This window comes from Hetaerina americana, unplaced genomic scaffold, assembly GCF_022747635.1.
Source record: "Hetaerina americana unplaced genomic scaffold, ioHetAmer1.1.p SCAF_6, whole genome shotgun sequence".
Classification (NCBI taxonomy): Eukaryota; Metazoa; Arthropoda; class Insecta; order Odonata; family Calopterygidae; genus Hetaerina; species Hetaerina americana.
The window spans coordinates 26,198,617-26,219,847 of record NW_027287205.1 but is presented as its reverse complement, the minus strand read 5'-3'; the positions used below and the strand labels follow the sequence as shown (position 1 = coordinate 26,219,847).

At 36.8% G+C, this 21,231-nt stretch overlaps 1 protein-coding gene across 2 annotated transcripts in view; it reads left to right on the top strand.

Moving 5' to 3' along the window:
- Nucleotides 1-3,817: 3,817 nt before the first annotated feature.
- The window catches only part of LOC139695151 (zinc finger protein ubi-d4-like), a 47,504-nt gene continuing 30,090 nt past the window's right edge, over nt 3,818-21,231 (top strand). For both annotated transcript variants that reach the window (XM_071593801.1, XM_071593802.1), the window contains exons 1-4: nt 3,818-4,233; nt 4,332-4,441; nt 10,425-10,681; nt 16,287-16,430. In XM_071593801.1, coding sequence (XP_071449902.1) covers nt 4,178-4,233; nt 4,332-4,441; nt 10,425-10,681; nt 16,287-16,430 — 567 coding nt within the window. In that variant the 5' untranslated portion in view covers nt 3,818-4,177. The remainder of the gene's footprint in view (nt 4,234-4,331; nt 4,442-10,424; nt 10,682-16,286; nt 16,431-21,231) is intronic.

Here is a 21,231-nt window from a genome sequence, read left to right as displayed (position 1 = left end):
TTTAACATATACTAACCGACTGAAGCTGCTGACTTCATTTGACATCAGGCAAAATTTGGAGGGAAAACTTTCACGATTCTCCGCACCTGACGAGATTTGAACGAGAAGTGGCGGTAAATTCGTAACGATCTTTAAATTAGCTGCCTAACATGCATGATAACACTGAATGTTTAACACCACTGCCATCTGTGGGACAACTGTAGCTATATCAAATTAATGTCAAGAATGAACGCGGTGATAAGGAAAACAAGTTTATTTAGAGATAAGCACTATATTTGTTCCAAAAACAAATACATAAATATCGCTTATTCAAGACTTGGGCGGAAAAAGTGAAAGATTTTTTTGGGAAGGACCTCCTTTTCTGGAATTTATTCCAAGAAGTTGCCATTCCCGACGATGCTTAAGTTTAACGCTTTTATATTTTCTTGATAATCTTTGGAATTTACTTGGATAAGAAAAATATTCAGCTTAATCCGACTTTCCATTGATTTTGAACAAATATTTAAGTATTTACATTGAATACGAAGCTCAAATTATCATAGCAAACAAATTAGTTGCATTTGGCTTTAAAAAATTTTCAAATATTGAAGTGAACATGCAGCCTACAATATTTATCACAGGGGAACTCTACAGAAAGTTATGCACAAACAAATCCATTTCAAAAGATTCCAATTATGACTGACGATGTTTTCAAAATGACCGAGAGGTAGTGTTTTTCTTTTCCAGAGCGTATTTTTTTCACTCAAAATTTTATGATAGTCTTTTGCAAAATATTTTAGTGTATCAATATTACGCTACTTGTCACAAACAAGGGATGTGCCAGATTGTACTAGGTTTCCTAATGACTTCAAATCTCAGACGGTAGTGGATGAGTATTTAAAATGACAGCATTTGGATATACGAGCTTACTGTGCCAAATATTTTCAAATCAAGGTAAATAATGGAATGCTTTATCGATGTACCTTGACTTTTAAACGACTTCTCAGTACTGCGACGCCGTCATTCATTTATGCTTTTGCTCATCAGAGATAGTTGAGCCCAATAATACTTGTTTCAGTTCCCGCAACCAGCTACAACAGGAATTCCCGAGGAGAAAAAAAGGACTTTATGAAATAAATGGAAAAGTCCTCGGTTGATGTCGAGAAACGCTGGTTGAAAAAATGCGAAAATATATATTAAACTGGTGATGAAATCACCATCGCTGATATTTTCGCGACCTGTGAAGTTGAATAACCAAGTAAGTGAGGGATAATTTAGAAATTAAATTTGTCAACGTTAAATATCATAAAAACGAAATGGTAAAATTATGAGTTAACGAGACTTGGTCCATCACTGCATCTCGGCCGACACAGATTGTACATACGAGTAGCGAGTAGCCGCTGGACGAGGTCAGATAGCTTCAGTGGCTTGTCTGCCTTCTCTGAGCCAAGTTGCGTGACGCTAGCATTGCCTGTGTTGTTTCTGTGATTGTTTACAATGTTTAAAAAAATTGAGAACGCCGCCAGTTGTGAAGTGAGGGCAGTGATTAAATTCCTCAATGCAAGAAACGTTCGCCCATGTGATATTCATCGCCAATTAAAGGAGGTGTATGGAGACAATGTAATGGACGAGTCGTCTGTTCGGCGGTGGTGTCGCAACTTCAACATGGGGAGGGGGAACACACACGACGATGAGCGTTCGGAGAGACCGTCTGTCATTACAGACCAACTGGTGAGCTCAGTTGACGAATTCGTGAGGAACGATCGGCGCGTCACAATTGATGACATCTGTGAGCATTTTCCCAATGTTTCTCGAACAATTGTTCATGAAATTGTTAAACACCATCTGCATTATGCAAAAATTTGTGCAAGATGGGTCCCTCGCGTATCTCAATGAGCTGGCGGCGAAGGACTATGCAGCAGGAATACAGAAACTTGTCACACGTTATGACAAATGCCTTAATTTGCTTGGAGATTATGTTGAGAAGTAGTTTAAAGTATCCTCTTTCAAATAAAATTTTTTATGTTTGTTAATATTTACTTTTGTGTCTTTATTTCACGAACGGGTACTACTTTCCGGATGACCCTCGTAGATCTTTCATTGTCACCTAGTCATACATTCATCCACTAAGTGAAGGGCTAAGTCTCCCAGACCACTGCATTTACCTCTCTAAAACGGAAATTACAAACTCAGTACCACTCCTTCAAATCACATGCAAAATGAATGCTTTATACGTGGTTTGTAATCCAGCGCACTCCGAAAATAACTAAACTAAGTTAGCCCAAGCGGACAGTTGTCTTTTATGGCGAAATTACAAAATTTTATATAAAATATCTCCGAAACTAACGATTTTTTTCTTTAAATTAAACGTAAATCAAACCACTACTTCTTATTTTAGCAGGTGTATAGTTATTTTATGCTCATGGCCTATGACAAATTCCAAAGAAACTGCGGGAGAATCCGCAACAGTAACTTTTAACGGAGTCATCCGCTAATGTGCATTTCAATGCAACTATTTCAGAGCGTAAAAATCATTCGCCTTGACTGGGACTCGAACCCAGATCCCTCAATATCCGGTTCGAGTCCCAGTCAAGGCGAATGATTTTTACGCTCTGAAATAGTTGCATTGAAATGCTCATTGCCTAGTTTAGGATCCACGGCCCACTATTCATCACGACTCTTCTTTTCAAGCAAACACTCAGAAAGTACAGGACAATATGTCCTAAACTAAGATGTTTTTTTCTTCAAATTTAATCAGTAAGCTAAAATGTACTATCTCTATTTGCATGCAAACGGTTACACGATGGTCATACCCTAGTTTAGGATCCTGGGCACACTAGGAGATGTTTACTTCGTGGATAAATACGTGTGTTGGCATAACTGAAAACTTCAGTGGCACAGGCCGGGCAGATACAGGAGAATAGCCTACGACAGTAGGCTATTCTCCTGTAACTTAAGAGTCTTCTGTTAACGAGTAATGGAATATCACAATTATATTTTGTTTATTTAGCTTCTTGGAACCCACAAAAATGTCGGCGGCGACTAAAATAGTAATGATGCTCAGTAAATTCTACCGAAACCGTTGCTTCTTTTCCTGCTGCTCCTTCGTAGGTGGAATGCGGATTTTAAAAAAAATTCAGGAGCAGTTTGATCGAGCTTGTTTAGTCATATTTTGATAACTCTCGATCGGTGAAATTTACTCCATATCAGAAATTACCGATAAACAGTCCTAACAAATATGGATGCATACCAGACTCTTTGCAATAAATAAAAACCTTGCGATGTCCTTTAGAATGTTCTCTTGCTGTTTTCAATGCAAATTAATTTCAATTGCAACGTTAAGCATCATATGGAACTTCAAAATAATGGGCTGCATTTATAAAAGGTGTTAATATGCATTTTACATACACCGCTGCTCATAATGGACAAGGAAACACAACAAAATGTAGTATAACCAATGGTGTTAATCGTGATAATGCTTTTCTTCGTCTAATTCAAACTGAGAAATTTCTTTTTGTCTTCGGAAAAATATCTTCCTTTAATTTCGGTTCATTATATTGTGGAAAATATTGGCACCCAACGTCTACTGATATTTTCTAAAAATAAAAAATTAATAAGGAATGGTCGCAATGAATTCGAATGAAAACTATCTCGGGGTGCAAAACAATAACCGTGGAGAATATCAGATTGATACTTCATGTTCATTTCCAGATAATCCAGGGTTATCCGTAATTATTCTGATTTCATTGATTACATTCCTTGCCTGTGCACCATTTCGACGCGTTTCTCTAAAGAACCAAGCTGAGCGCTACGAACGCAGGAGCAAGTAGGCGTCAGAAATGGTGGACGGGGTTGTGGGGGTTTCCGGTAAACGTTTGTTAATAGTCGTACAAGAAATGCCTTTAATTGTTCAAAAAATTGTCTAACTCTTTGATATTGAGAATATAGGGTTATTTCAAAATGATTTTCGTAAATAATCTTGTTCCACGGCCTCTCTAAGTGTAAGAAATTTATTTGAGGCTCCAATTTACATGGTGACGAAATTCTAGCGTCAGTGTATGACGTTCAATAAATGTGAGTAAGCAATGGCTTTCGAACAGAAGTCACTGTTGATGATAGTTCATCTTAAGTGCGGATGTAGGTCTTAAAATTTAACGGTGTGAAATTTCCTCGAGAATTTGTACATAGCCAGACGATTATGGCGTCCTATGGAATTGAAGTGGGGAACCCTGCGGTTTTGAATAAAATCCAAAGGTAGATTACCGTTGAAGGCTTTTGTAACAGATGTTTCGATTTACTCGGTTCATGTTTGTCGAAATTTTACTTTACCGATCAATGTGCTTTTATTTCAGTTTCCTCAACGATTCTACATACCGTGAAGTGATTGAAAACTCCTCCAATTACAACACAAGACTTTGTGTCGAACGAAGACTTAGAATGCCTTTTTTAGATTCTCAAACTGGTAATTACTTTCATTTTGTTTTTTGCAAGTTATCACCGTAATTAAATGAATTACTTAGCAATATAATTTCCATTGGCTTCTTTAAATATTCACGTTGCAGATCAATACTTAGTAGTTTAAGTTGTCTTATTTTTTGCCTTTTGTTTTACAACTTGATATTTCAAGTTAATTAGTCAACCTTCATATTGACATGAAATTAATAAACGTTATATTTAATATATTCGATGGTTTCTGGCTAAACTTCATGGAAGTTCATGTTCATTAAATGAAGAATTCGTTGTATTTTTCCACTTTCTTTATTTTGGTAGTAGTAGTTCTCAACGTTTAAGCGTCATCATCAGCTACCCTGGAAAATACATTGTGTTCTTCATTTTAGTTTTATGTAATGCTATTTATGGTTTTAACTCTTTGCTAATAGTCACAATTAATAGGGCTAATTTTAGGCTAAGAGAATAATAAAGAACTGTTTTTAATGTTTAAATAGTGAAATTAGAAGTGAGTCCATGTTCATTTTTCGCACTAATGCAATATTAGCTACAAATCAATTTTCCTTGATAATGTCAGCAAGCCCTAAAGTTTGAATGCCAGGGGTGTGTGAATCCCATACGCTTATACTCATGGTAGTTAATGTGCAATTTTCCTATATTCTGGTTCTTATTTAACCTGCCATTCAATTTTCCTTTTTTATATATTTTTAATGTGTTGTTATCTCAAGAATTTCCATGTTTGAATTAGATGGAAGACACTAACATATCCTTCAAAATCTTATTTTTAGCATGAATTAGTGATGTCTTGTTCTAAAATTCCTTGAAATAAATATATTTGAATGTTCATTAAATGAAGAACACAATGTATATTTCCACTGTTATTTAGTTACGTAAAACTAGTTTCAATGCTTAGGTGTCATCATCAAGACCTGATGATGATGCCTAAGTGTTGAAACTAGTTGTATGTAAATGAAGAACAGTGGAAATATACATTCTGTTCTTCCATTAATGAACATGAACTTCTACACAGTTGAGCCTGGAACAATTGAATACATATTTGAATGATTTTATGCTGGATATCCTCATAGGATACTTGGTCACCTTGAGGAAAGTGTGGTCCACTGGTCATTAATCATTTAGAAAAAACCCTGCCTTATGTTATTAGGCTATTTATGAAATATGGTCATTGCTTGATTGGGGATGAAATTCTCGCAGAAGTCTTCTGTTGCTGACTAATAAAGATTCCCTCATTAGGCACTAATTGTCATGATTTTGAATCAATTGTATTCTAAATTATTTTGTCATGGTCTTCATGAAACCACTACTGCCACCTGTCTGGAAAAGTTTAGTATTTAACAAAAATGTATCATGCTTCAAGGAAATCTGTATTTTCAGGGAAATTCAAGGGAATTTGTTATCATTTCCTTCTTTAATGGAATATGGTATGTTGGATCTGGAGCTGTTAACATGTTGCTGAGTCATTAGTATTGTCTCTCAATGAAACTTAACATCCCAAAAGATATTGAAAAAGAAAACTTGGTTTTTCAATATGTATCGTTTCCACAAAGTGACGCCTGAAGTTATCTCCTCTATCCCAAAAGATGTTTTAGAAACAAAAATTGTGTCCATCTCTTTATGGGGAAAAGAGATTTTACATAACTTATAAAACTCTTGACAGTTAAGTTTTTATAATGAAATTTACATTTTTTGGCAAAATTGACTTGTCATTTCCCAAAGTTTTAAATTATTGCTGAAAATATGGAAATCTTTTGACAATCTTAAAGAAATAATTCTGGAGCTGGATCAATAATTACATTTACAAAATTTCCAAATGCTTTCAGGTTTCTCTAGCCAAAAATTCAGTTTTTACATCCCCTTTCTTATGATAAGTTGCTCAGAATAAATACTTCTGTGCATGATCATTTATATCTGGCCTACACCCAGAAATATTCCTATGCAAATGTGTATATTTGCGAAACCAATTGTGAGCAAGGCAGTGTGATGTACAATGTGACTCTGATAACTGTTATTCATGGTGAAGTCAACCTTGTTTTTCTTATTATTAGTATAATAGTATATGTGTTGCAGGTGTCTGGTTCAGAAAAGTATCAATCAATATTTTTCAGGGCATCAGTTTGCTGGCAATGTCTAATCTTTTTTCTAATGTTCAGACATCTCTGTAGTCTTACAAAAGTCTAGTGAGAAAGTGGTCTTGATAATATTCAGTGCACAAGAAAAATCATCGCTTCTGCAATGTTTTAAGAAGGAACTTCCCCATCATTTTCAACTGCATGATCAGGGTGGCTTTTCAAGTTAGGAATTAGTCTGCTTCATCAAAATTTTGGGCATGATTGAAGTTCAGGGCTAAACTTTTTGAAGAAGGCATAAATTTGGTATTTGAATCAAGATTAAGATGTGGGAAGCAGAAATTCTCAGTCCGAATGATTTCCATTTAGTGGTGAGAACAGTTTATGTTTGCAGGTGGTCATCATAAATCAAGGTAGGGCAAAAACAAAGTAGGGCTGACCTCAATTAGACCAGTTGCACATGAAGCGGTGATTGAATGGCTTACATACAAGGACACATAAGTAGTTCCCTAAATCTCAAGAGAAAAATTGGTAAAAATGAATGCATATTCATCATTAAAAGTCTGGAATGATAATCTAAAACAAGAGATATTATCCATGAAGGATCTAAGGTTTTCCCGGCGTATGGTATTCAAGAAGTTCTCTCGGGTTTCCCACCGGGTCAGGTTGCAGTACACCGACGTTTCGAAGGCTGACTCTGCCATCGTCTTCAGGGTGAAGACGATGGCAGAGTCAGCCTTCGAAACGTCGGTGTACTGCAACCTGACCCAGTGGGAAACCCGAGAGAACTTCTTGAAAGATATTATCCAGATGATGGCAAACAACAAATCTTGCAGAAGGGAATCAATAGGCTCTATCTGAAACCTACCCATAAATAGGTAGACTATCCTGAATGAATTACGAATAATCCCTAGTTACTCAAATATCTGGTGGCTGGTTGCCTAACACTCCATGCTACATGTTGCTTAGACAGCTTGAAAGGTAACATAGAGGTGCAGGTATTTATGAGATACAGCAAGCTTGGTACAAGATTCCCTAATTATGCACAATCGATAGTTTATGCAGGAGTTTTGGGAAAACGGTTGGTAATGGTACACAATTAATACTCAGGGGAAAGGCTGGATGCTATCCTATACTCTACAGCTATAGCTGTATGTATACAAATATTTTATCCAAATTTATTAAGTATCTTCTGATGTCTCCAGACATCTTCCATGTCTTACCACCCCACATATGGTGAAGGATATGAGTGTTTCTGCCTCAACTAATTCATACTCAGTGCTAGTTTCCAGTAACTTTTCTCCTCTTTCTTCTCAAAATATTCTTTTCACTTTTATTTCTTTGTCTCGTCCCTTGTTTGTATTCCATCCTCCAAGGTTATTCTCCTTCTTTAATTACTTCCATGATTTTATCATAGATATTTTCCACCTCGTAATGTCCTTCATAGGCCTGTGTAACTTGTATCATAATGTCTGTTGCTTTCATTGATGTCTTCAGCATGGCAGTTGGCTCTTCAAGATGAGGTCTTACAAAGTTGAGCCCGGAGCATTTATTAGAGTCCTCATTTTACTGAAGGATAATATTCACTCTTACTGCTGTAGTCTTCTATGAAACCAAGTTGAATGATGTAGCTTAGTGTAATACTTGGGATGCATCTTAAAGACTACCTATTCCCTGCCAAAATCTTACATTGTGATTCCTGCAGCGTCACTTCAAACTACGTCATCTGTTTTTATGTAATACTGAAACCTCTTAATTCATGGATCATCTATTTTGTATTGTAAATCATCAGTTTTGTTCTGTGAGTCCTTAGGAAAGAACAGAACAAAGTACACCTCCAACTTTTTTAAGCCATCCAAATGGAGGATTTTGGAAGGTCCTCTATGTAGGCATTATGCTGATTTTTGATGAGAGTTGTTTTCCACGTAGCTATTTTTTCAAGTTTTGAAATTTAAAGTCACTTTGGGTGAATTAGTTACCCCGCCGCCACCGGGGCGCCGACCCCGGTGGCAGCGGGGTAATGTCCTCGTCTGCCATTCCAAGGGTCGGGGTTCGATTCCTGTCTGGGTGAGTTTCCCTCATCTAGGGCTTGGGTGTTTGTAAATGTGACCATTGTTATCGTTGTTAATAGTTCGATGTAATGGCCAAAATGTGCTGTTTTCGGACTAATACTAAATAAATTAGGTGGATATTATATTAACTAGAACTTTTCATAATTTCATAGCCAGATCTGCACAGGGGTGCACCCTTTGAGAATTGTTTTCTTCCGTATTTTTTGTCAAATAGGGCAGTTTTTCTTGATTTCTTCACACAGGCGGTGCATAATACTCACCATTTATTGCACACATTTTTTGTATGTAATCTCTGTAGATAATTCCACATGCATTGTAAAAACCTATGGTTACCAACTTGAGAGGGGATTTCACTGTCTTTGCATTCTTCAGAGCCAGATTGACTTTGGAAACCCACTGTTTCGACTGTTTCTTTGTCTCTGGAGTGTAGTAGTGTCTCCATGTTTCATCCATTGTTATGTATCTATGCAGAAACTTGTCAGGATTGCAATGGAAATGTGCCAAACCAGCCTCCTAATTGGCCACACAATTGCCTTTTTTCTCCACTGATAGCAAATGCAGTATCCATATTGCTTTAAATTTTTATTTTTTATTTTCATGATTAAAAACACTATACCTTGCGATATGCCTGTGTCCTCGGCTATTTCACAAACCTTGATGCGTTGATCGCTCAACAGCATATAATGGATTCTGACCATCATTTCAGAGGAAATCACTTCCGATGGATGTCCTGTACAAAGTTCACTTCATTTGTTCATATTTGTGGATGTATAGCTAGGTTTGAACTCATTTACTGTAATGTTAGAAGTCCCAAACACAGGAGCAGATTTGCCATGATTTTCATCCAACTCAGCTTAAATCTCTTTCGGTGTTAATAGAAAGAGATTTTCTTCATTTTAATAAATAAATGTTTGTTGCTTCAATTGGCTATGAAATTGAAACCGCAATGGATATAGCTGAAACTTAAACCATATTCTAGTGAGAGATGAGGCTTATTAACAGCAAACCTTTTCCAATATGAGTGCCGTATCTTGGATTTTCTCAACTATTGAATGACCCATATGCATGAAATAGTGCCAAACCTTGGGTTTGGTAGTGTACATTTCTTTCCATCCAATAATACAAATTATTTTTTTGTATCCCAAAGAAATGCGGGAGTGTAGTGTTTGTGTCCATCCAGAGAACATACTTGAAATGGTAAATTACCAGATAATAACCCATGCGTAATCCTCTAGACAAATTGCCCATTAAAGACTGCAAACACCAAGCATTTGCCGTCAAATTTCCTAAAAGTCGACTGAATTACCATTATCTCTCCCTGACCTTATGAGTTTTTACTCCAAATCTACTTTATGAAATTATAGGCAATTTCTAGAAAAAATGACATATTCCTATAGTCAAGTGATCAGGAAATGAGTGTGGAATGCAAGTGGAATGGGAATGCAATCCCTGTAAATGTGTCACACCGTGAACAGGGGTTGCATTCCCAAAGAAAACATTGAAATATTATTGCCAGCCATGTTGATGATTACAATGTGCCTACCAATCTGTTGGCTATGAGTTCAAATTTTTCCTGTCTTTATTGTTAATATTATTCAATGCATTATTATGTATACTTGGAGTCACAAGTGTCTAATCAAATGCATACTTATTGTTATAACCTTTAAAATTAATGACTTTGGACAAGAAGAAAGATAGACTTGATTTCCGACTCTCCAGTGGATCACTTTTAAAAATTCCACAAAGCATAAACTTGTACCAAGGTTGTAATAAAAGCATAGCCTGCTATAGCTGCTGCATGACTTGAAGTTTATATATCATGTTTTCTTGATTTCAGGTGTTGCTCAGAATCATTCTAATTTGTTTATGAGTCCTAGACAAAGGATTCCAGGTTTAGTTGAAGGACAGATTTACACATATCCATCAAAAAGGTGGAGGAAAAAGCGGAGACAGTACCTAATGAACTTTTTACAACCTCGGCGAAAAGAAGTTGATCCAGAAGTGGACCTTCATGTAATCAGTACTGTTGAAAACCCAGCTGCCATCAATGAAGACAGTAAAGATAGTATAAATGTCAAAGAGGAAGCTCCTAAGGTGAGAATTAAATTCTTAAGTTAGGAGTTAGCCCATTGAGAATGAAGGTTTTGCCTCTTTCCCTAGGTGGATTTAAAAACAGGCTAGTTATTCCATTAAAATTGATTTTAAGGCATAGAGTATAGATCACAACTCCCTTTCACGGTGAATTCTTTATTTCAATCATTTGGATCCTAGAAATTTTTCAATTGCATGATTGTCATTCTTGCTGCCAAAGGCAGCAATTAGCTACTGAAATTGGTTTGAAAGCTTTTGGAAAAATGTGCAAATTAGATAGTAAGGTGATCCAAGTTGTAGTTTATTTTTCTATTTTCAAATCCCATTATTTAGCAATAGTTTAAATAGTTGTTTTATAATGAACTATGAAAATAAATCAATTAAGATGCCGAAGTAGATAAATACATATAAATGTTTCAGGTGTAAAAAGTGAGCTATATGATCAAGCACAATTTGAACTTTTTTTTTAATCAATAAAAGCAGCATTTAATATATAGTAAAGTGAAAAAGGTTCCTTTCAGGGTCAGAACCATGTTTCGCAGCTCGTAAGTCATAATTTGTTACTTTAAAATTTGCGCTAAAATCAGCCTGCATTAGGCATGGGCTGAGGAAATATGGGTAACACTTTGGCCTATAAGGCACAAGACAATTACCAGAAAAATACTACTATTAAACTATTTTTTCCCTTCATCAGGCATAAGAAATGGTTTTCTTTATTACAAATATCATTGCTGAGGCAGTAATAAGGAGTAAAGTTTAACTATTTCCTTGGAAGTACTTCTTAAAATATTCCTAAATTAATAATTAGTGGATTAAATTTAGTGTGTGTAGTTACATCTTGCATGTGGTGCTGCTGCCAAACTTAAGAGGGGGAACCCAAAAATAACAGGAGTGCTGTTATAGATTCTTTAGTTCTCAATATATTTACATTAAATTTTGTTCACCTTCTAAGTATTCCCCATTGGCCACAATGCACTTCTCCAAACGATGTTCCCATTGTTCGAAACATTTATGAAATTCATTTATCGGGATGTCCTTTAGGCGATTTTTGTTTTACCTCCTCCACAGTGTCAAAACGCTTTCCTTTCATGTCCCTTTTAAGTCTGGGGACCAAAAAGAAATCACAGGGCGCCAAATCCGGTGAGTAGGGGGGGGGGGGGTGGAAAATCGATGTCATGCTATGTTTTGTCAAAAACTGCATCACGGGCAGGGGGGGATCGGGATTGGTGCTGTGGCTATCGTACTGGCTTTCCACACAGAGGGCTCGGGTTCAAATCCCGGCGGTGTTGAATATTTTTCAGTGGTATCTCGATCCCTACTTGAGGGACTTTGTGGAGGGCACTTTGAGCGAGTACACCATCCGTCGGATGGGACATTAAGCTGCGGACCCCTCGGCACCTTTCGTAAAGAGTAGGCTAATGCCGACGCCTGGTATCTATCCACCCTTCATTCTTTCCTGTCCACCCCCTATGGCGCAAATGACCTCAGCTGTCAGTTGCCTCCCCTAAATACTACTACTACGGAGAGGGCGGTATGAGCCGGCACCTTGTCATGATGGAAGAACCAGTTGCCTGTTGCCAAAAATCTGCTCTTTTCTTCCGGATACTCTCCCTCAATCTCTTCAAAACCTCCAGGTAAAACAATCTGGTTGACAGTTTGACCCGGGAGTGCACAATACCTCTGCAATCAAAGAAACAAATGAGCATTGTCTTGATTTTTGATTTCACTTGGCGATCTTTTTTTGGATGAGGAGAGCCAGCTGACTTCCATTGGCTTGATTGCTGCTTCATTTCAGGATCGTATCTATAGCACCACGATTCATCACCAGTAATCACCTTGGAAAAAAAATCAGGGTCCTTTTCGAGCTGATTTTGAAGCTCAAAACATGCCTGAACTCGACGCTCCCTTTGCTCATTAGTGAGATGGTGAGGGACAAATTTGGCTGCATCCCTTTTCATATGCAAATCTTCAGATGGAATCCTCTGAATTGAACTCCATGACACTCCAGACATCTCACAAACTTAATCAATGGTTCTGCAATGGACGTCACGAATGAGGGGATTGATTTTGTCGACGTTTTCATCAGTTTTGATGTTGAAGGGCGGCCTGAACGGGGTTGGTCTTCAATTGACATTTCACCATTTTTAAAACGTGTAAACCCTTCGTAGACTCTTGTTTTGCTTAAGGCAGCTTCCCCATGAGTAGTCTTCGAGTGTTACAATAGTTTCCGCATCCGATTTCCCCAACAGGAAACAAAATTTCACTGCAGCGCGTTGCTCTTGATAATCCGCCATCACGTTTTTTGCCAAAATGAAAAAAGTTGTTTCATTGAAACCTCTCACGGACTGACCGATCCAGTCACAGCGGCGGCACTGCGCATACTGACGGAGGAGGTGTGAGCCTGACGTACGACCGGCCAAACAAAGGCTACCCCCACTCTCGCTCCCCACCGCAGCCCAATTCCCATTACTTTTAGGTCCCCCCTCGTACACATGTTGAGATTACAGGGATGTCACCCCTCTGCTTTTACAAACATTGTCTCTCTCCCTGTAAACTTGAAGTCCACAGGCACAGTAAAGGCATAGAAAATGGTTGCTTTTAATACAAATTTTGATATTATGAAAATAATAGCATAAACCTAAGCGCTATATAGAAAGTTAAAATGGGAGTAATGTCATGGGGTCTTGAGAGAAGAGATTGTCATACAATATTGCATTCAAACTTATTCATGAATAATGTTTAAGAAAACAGAAACAAGACAGCTGAAAGGCATTTTGGCCCATCTCAGACAGAAAAGTTGACATGAAAATAGAGCAAGTGGATGGATTTAGTAAATGCAGGTATGAGTTAAGAAAACCATGGTCATGTGCTCCCAAATGGCCAAAGCTTGAGGAACATGCTAAGAAGACGATAATAAATTACAGAATGAACACAATAGTCATCCCAACAAAAGAGTTAAGTTAAACTGAGAAAATAAGCGATAGGTTTTTCTGTTTTTAATTTTTCCGGGACAGTGCCATAGTGCTAGAAGTTTCAGAAGAGAAATGGTCTGTGCCTGCGTAACAGATCTACTATGGCACAAAAACTGCCATTTGAATATGAATAATAATACATTTATTGTTCTGTTGGTCAAGTACATGGCATAGAACATGGTCAGCAGGGTAAGGAAAAGAAATTAAATAGTAATAATACACAAAAACATTACTAAACAGAGCACAAAATTACACAGGAAACATCATTCTAATTACAATTTGGCAACTAAGAATTCATCAATACTCTTGTAACCTTTGAGGAGTAATAACTTCAATTTTAAAGTCAGTCACAGTGGACTTATTTTTTATGTTCATTGGCAGTTTCTTATGAATCGGTCAGGCTGCATGATCTATCTACATGAATACCCTGCGAGCCACCAAAAAGGTGTGTGGCAGGGGGTGCAGCACCAGGAGGAAAGGGTTAGGGTTTTTCAAATGGATAGGGAAAGGTTGGGGGAACCTGCAAAAAAATATGTAAATAAACTAGTATAACTATGCGCAGTCGCTACCTTGTAGGTTAATACTTGTTATGTCGAGCCAACTAGTGGGGGATTTCGATTACAAGCATTCTGGGCCCCTATTGTTCTTGGAAAAAATGACCATTTAAACCTGTCAGTCTTGCAGTCTATCTCTCTAATCTTATATTTGTGATCCCTCTGCCCGTAATACGTTGGGGTTCGTATTATGTTCTTGATGTCATCGGAAAAGGACCTTTGATGATGTGGGCCCTCCTTCAATACTGTGAGTGATTGATTTTTTGGGTGCACATTCTCCCTTCCACGTGTCAAGTAATCATGCACGGTGGCATTCGGTAAAAACAAACATCAATTCTTCCTTACGCTTAAATAGCAATGAAGAATGTATATGCATGGCTAGGTCATTAAGTTATGTAACTTAAGTAGTGGTCTTCATGGGAGCATTCACCATTGCTTTTACAGACCTATTTTTGCTTGGAAAATGCCTTCATTGCTGCGCTAGAGTTCCCCCAGAAGACAAGTACGTAGGTTAAGGAGGAATGAATTTTGGCATTGTATACCAGTTTTCAAGTCTCAAGTGAGGTAGCTGGAGCAAATTTCCTGATATATGTCCCTGTGGCAATTTTATTGATTATTTCATCAACATGATAATACCATTCAAGGTTTTCACTTGGAGATATTCCCAAAAATTTTGTGGAACTGGACTGGTGAATATTATATGAGTCTGCTCTAAGAACAGGACTTAAAATAGGTGGATTCATTAATTTTATTATGAAATTGTGGAAAAAATTTTTTATTCTCGTTCAATAGCTACTTGTTTGACCTCCACCAGTTTGGCAAGTTTGTTAGAGTATGATGAGCATAGGTGTTAATATCTGTTAAATTCTCTGCTATGCTTTATGTAGTCATGTCATCAGCTTATAATAAAGAAAGTTTATTAGGCACAAACTCAAGGACGTCACACCCACAGGAAGAATGAACCAGCCATCAATTTTTGTTTGTGATTGTTGAAAAAGTCCTGGCTGAAAATTAAAAGTGAGAATATCAATGTCTTTTCGAAATGCGAATGTGCTTGCCATTGCTTTCGGTAAATAGCCATGTATATTAGGAATGTCACAACCCCAGTGAAAATAACTGTGGAAATGATTTAGTAGCAGTGGTGATGAATTTCTATGATTTTATAATGAATAAATATTTGTATACTTATTAATTTTTAGTGTAAAATTTCAATTTTCTTAAATATTAAAATTCAAATACTTTGATCATTTTTCATCTGAACCAAGTATTTTTTGTAAGTTCTAACCTGAAAAATAACAGTGCATCTTATGAACTGGGAAATATGGTTTTCATTGGCAAATGACATTTAATTGTTCCACAGTATGCTGAACCTGCTTGCATGTGGATAATACAATAAAGAAGAATTCATTTGGGTAAAGGATTGAAATGGTATACATTCATCAAAATCTTGTATGTATATTAATGGGAAATGCATTTGTGTTTGTGTGTACAAGAAAGGATGGCTTTTTGCAAAGGCGAGTTAGAGCACTGTGTGTAATGAGCTGAAATGTTGTTCAGATTGAGTGAAATTATAGCCGTACAAGGATGTGAAATATGTGATTGAGGTTAGGATAATGTCATGGGTGGGTTTTGCCCATATTTAATCAATTAAACGAACAGGATTTTAATTTAATTGTTTTGCCCCAATTCACATTTATGTAACACTAAAAGGCCGTAAAGACAGTGTTTTTCTTTAATGCATAGTCTTGAATTTTATTTTGCTGTGAGCTTACAGTGTCATGGTTAAAGAAAAATAATGAAGGTTATATTTTCATTCCACCATAATTGTTTTTGAAAAATGATAAATCAGTGTGGTTGCTGGTCGTTATGAAGACTAAAATTTAGATATTGGCTTGACTCTTTATGTTATCAGTAAACAGGAATTGTTCAGAAGAAGATGGAGATATCTCGACTGTTGCTCAATTATAAATGGCAGATAGAAATGTAGTATCATTGTCATTCTGGTAATTTTAGTATGCAAGTGTCAAATTAATATTTTATTCGGGCCTCATCAGTTTATCAAAGGTTATTCTTTAATTTCAGTTTGTTCCCCAAGACACTTGGTTCTATGATGAGTTAGACATTCAAGACGTGGAGGGATTTGATGATCCAGATCCTGACTCGGATTATGACTATGAGGAGACATACAGCAAAAGAAAAAAGAAGAGGGGAGGAAAAGTCTCAAGGGTTAGTAACCAACAAGCTACTATCATAAAGCTATTCTTGTAATCTCTTAATAAATGCATTAGTATGCCTTGTGCTTACTTTTAGTTTTGATTTATATAAAGTAATTAATCTGAGGAATTTTTCTACTGACTACTATAATTATTTTATATGTATGATCGAATATTCAATTTAATTTTTCTAAGGGATAAGTAGTTAAAATTTGACAAAAAAGTGTATGGATTCATTCTGCATATTAGTAATTGTTATTCATCATGGGATATTGCTAATACTTAATATGAATTTGAACTAGGGGTGTGCAAATCAGTCTCTCTTTTATGCATCAATTCACGAATTGAATGTTATATGATCCTCTCTTAAAGAAATAAACCATACACTTTTTAATTATTCTTTCTAATTTTTTTTGCTCATTCGTAATTAAATATTGGGGGTAATGGGGGGATTGGGATGATGCGGTGGCTAACGTACTGGTTTCCCTCCCAGAGGGCCCGGGTTCAATCCCAGAGGAGTCAGATATTTTTCAGTGGTATCCCAATCCCTACTTGAGGTGCCCTGGGAAGGGCACTGTGAGTGAGTATGCCATCCATCGAATGGGACTGGGCTGCTGTTGACCCCTTGGTGCCTTTCAAGTAGATTAAGCTAATGCCCTTCTAGGGTTTCTCCTCACCCTTCATACTTTCCTGCTCATCCCTAATGGTGCAAATGACCTCAGCTCTCAGTCGCCTCCCTTAAAACTACTACTTCTACGTAATTAACTATTTATTGATAAAGTATGGGGGCATTCAATGAACTACATTTTTCTTCACATTTCTAAAATGGCAAATACATTCCTTTGTAATGAGTTGGAATGATATTTTTTTCTAAAATATGTTATCGGGGAATGTTGAAAATACAGTGGAGCATCATGAAGGCTCCTGTGAATAACTAAAAATGACTGTCACCCAATTCTAGTCCTGAAAAAAGGTAGACATTTGATATCTCTAATTAGGTGAAACCTTTTTGCTAGTACAGCGTATTTTCTGTGCACGTATTATTTTGCAATATTCTTGGGTCTTTGGAAGAATTCCATGTTCCATCCATGAATTGAGCAGTTGTTCGTTAAAGGAATATCTTGGCAATCTCATGGATTTATTTGTGCATTAATGTCTTAACTTTTCATAGTGTGATTTTCCTATAAAGGTCTTTTTGCAATTGAGACCGCCATTGATTTATGATATCATAACATTTGTAGGATTGTGACAGAACACTCAATATATATTGCCTATACGCGGTTGAGCATATCACATCAGGAGGTTTGCTACTTATTTGTTGAGCCTTGAAAACACTTGTTTGGTCGGGTACTTCTGGGATTACCCTCGTAAATCAGTTGAATGATTTCACAGTTGATGATCATTTCGAGTGTCGATATACATGTCTGTAATTACGAGGGTTGCTATTTATATATTGAGCCTTGACAATACTAAGGGCTATAGGTGCTATCTGACGTTTACTGCTGAAACTTTGACCCTTTTAACACTAACTTTCTTCAGAACATTTTGTTGTTTGATCCTGACTTGTGTTAATCTCAAGGAAGAAGATCCTAAGGCCAATAAAAATAATTACGAAGAACTCCTATACCGGTATTTCGGTCACACAGGTGACCATCAACGGGGAGAAAATCAAATAGGGCACTTGAACTAAGAAGAGGAATGTGCTCAGGCACCGTCCAAAGTCAAGTGGGTGTTCAGGTCGGGGGGTGTGTGGAAGATGTGGAGCTATTGGCTGTTAAAGAAATAATCTCAAGGAAGAAGATCCTAAGGCCAATAAAAATAATTACGAAGAACTCCTTTTAGATTATTTCTTTAACAGCCAATAGCTCCACATCTTCCATTCTGACTTGTGTTGTTTTCAGTGACTCGAAAATTTTGTCTCAACCCAAAAATGATTTAATTCGTGAACTCTTTCGTGCGATGATCTTTTATGACTTGGATTATCAAGACAAGGAGTGCATCGATCAACTTACTTCCACTTTTGGCGATTAAGCCTCATCCTTTGCCGCTGTGAAATGCTGGTATAACGAATTCCTCCATTCACTCAGTTTCGAAAGTCGTGAAGTTCGTCCAAAATCAGTTGTGCCAGAAAACATTGACACTTTGCAAGAAATGTTGAAGGAAGATCTTTATGTGACTTATCCTGAGATTGAGGCATCCTTGGGGAATAGTATGATGAGCATCAATAAGATATTGCATGAACATCTAGCTGTAGAAAAAATTTGTTCATGAGTAATTTGACAAAACCTCAAAAAGATGCTCGTGTTAATTGATGCAAAAAAATGCTCAACAAATACAATCCCAGTGCATCAAAAGCTGTGTATCACTTCTACACGTGACGAATCTTGGATCTATGCGTATGAGCCCCAAACAAAAAAGCAATCCACTGTATGGGTCTTCCAAGACAAGCCAAATCCGACAAAATGGTTCACGCACGAAGCTCATGCTCGAAGCAAAATGCTCACGAAGCAAATGATTACCTGTTTCTTTGGAGTAACTGGCAGCCGTATCGTTAGAGCAACGTAGACTGTGAATTCTGAATGGTTCACTAGAATTTGTTAGCCAGAAGTGCTTCATGTAATATGGAAAAAGGAGCAGCAATGAAGAATCATTCTTCATGATGACAATGCAAACTCTCACTGATCGGCTGAAACAACTACCTATTTGACTGGCCAAAACATTGAATTGATGGGTCATCCTCCATACAGCCCTCAATTAGCACCAAATGACATCTTTTTATTCCCTCTTAGCAAGAAAAAATTGCGTGGCCACATTTTTTGGCACCTGAAGAAGCGATTGATTCATTCAAAATCCATGTTTTAGAGGTACCTCAGTCGGCATGAAAAGAGCGTTACAAAAATTGGTTCGAGCTCATGTAAAAGTATATTGATTACCATGGAGAATACTTCAAAAAACAATAAAGCCATTTTCAACAATAAATTAGTGTCTTTTCATTTTTAGGCTGAAAATATAAATAGCAACCCTCGTAATAGGAAAACCCGAGTTTCCTTTGGCGTCTATACAATTCCCTCACCCCTAAGGGAAATTTAACTAAGTGCAGTATTTTAGTATATAGTATATTACTACTTCATACGCACTGGTGTGCTTGCAAAAGTTTATACAAAAATGAGAATTATTTAATTTTTTAGGCTTAATAATTTTTATGTTTCCTCTAAGACTCCTTTCATACTAATGTGTTTTGTCAAACTCTTAAAATGGTATCTTTTTTACCACATCACCTTATTTTAATAAAATCTCCTTCCCACTCCTAGCTGTATTTTCCAATTGGAGAACAGTAATTAGTTTAATGGAGCCAAATGTTGGAAAAGGGCTTTTTGATGGGCCAATCTTGGACATATTTCTTGTCATATATCGATGATTAAGCCATAGTGATGAAATGACCTGTAGATTTTATTGAATAAATCAGCCTTAGAATAGTTCACATGAACTTATTATCATTTTTGGTCAACTATGTGGTATTGCTAAGTCCATCTTACTGGAAACTTTCTTATGTCCAATTGTTGATGTAAAATACTACATACTGTTCACTTGAAAGTATTGAGAGTCTTGGGCACCTTCATTCGTGTCACCATATCAAAAATTTTATCAATTAATTCTAAACTAGTAACCTCAGCATGGCATGGGGGTCAGCTGCTATCTCTCAAACCATCTTTAAAATGCAAAAGAAAGCTATTAGAATCATCACCAGGAAACCTCACAATGCTCCATCAAGGCCTATTTTCCGTGAATTAAATTTGCTACCACTCCCATGCATCTACATTATGTTTTTAATTCTATAAATAAAAAATAACATCGGCAACTGTTCTCTTAACTCTGCCTATCATCATCATTACACCAGAGGCAGGAATGACTTCCATTATGGGAATATAAGAACTAAAGCATTGCAATTAGGACCCAATGAAATGGGCATCAGATTATATAACAAACTACCCAAAAGTATCAAGGATACAAAGGGAACTGCTGTATTCAGGCATAAATTAAAAAGATATCTACAGCGCAATATGTTTTACTCAGTTGATGAATATCTCAACTATATTCCCAACCAGTAAGTTCATACTTATAGTTTCTAGCAATGGTCTTGGTCTGATTCATGTTAATGATCAATGATTTTTCTGAATTCGATATTGCATGTGCATGTTACAGCCAATGTTCATGGGTTTGTACCAAACATTTATGTAACTATGAGCATCATTTCTTTTATGTATCTTAACTGAGCCTGTGTCTTTGCTCCTCTTTGACGTGCCTTATATCATGTACATACATCACCCACCTGGTAATTTTGTATTGTGATCTCTGGGCAAATAAAAAGTAATAATAATAATAATCCAGACTGTTCAGCAAAGTTTGCTTGTGTGGCTTCTCCCATAATTTTTAAAACACTTGTAAACCATTCTAATCGAAAGTTCAGATTCACCTTTGTGATTATCAAGTTTCTTTTAAATCCTAAGATTTCCGCAAGGTCTATCTGATGAAGGATCCATGCTCCTTCCAAGAATTACCGTAGCATAAGTTGATTGTTAGACAACTGTTTAGTCCCCAGTCCCGAAGGGGTCTTAAGGTCAACCTGAAGATGCCTCCAGGACTGGGGGGTAAAACAGTTGTCAAACAATAAACCAATGCAAAGGTAATTCCCGGGAGCAGTGTGGATCTTTCAAGTTTCTCTTTAAGTCTCCCCAGGTGATTTGAATTTTATGAAATAATTTTTTATCAACAAACAATTCTCTTTCATCCATTTTCATCAATCAATGCCCTTG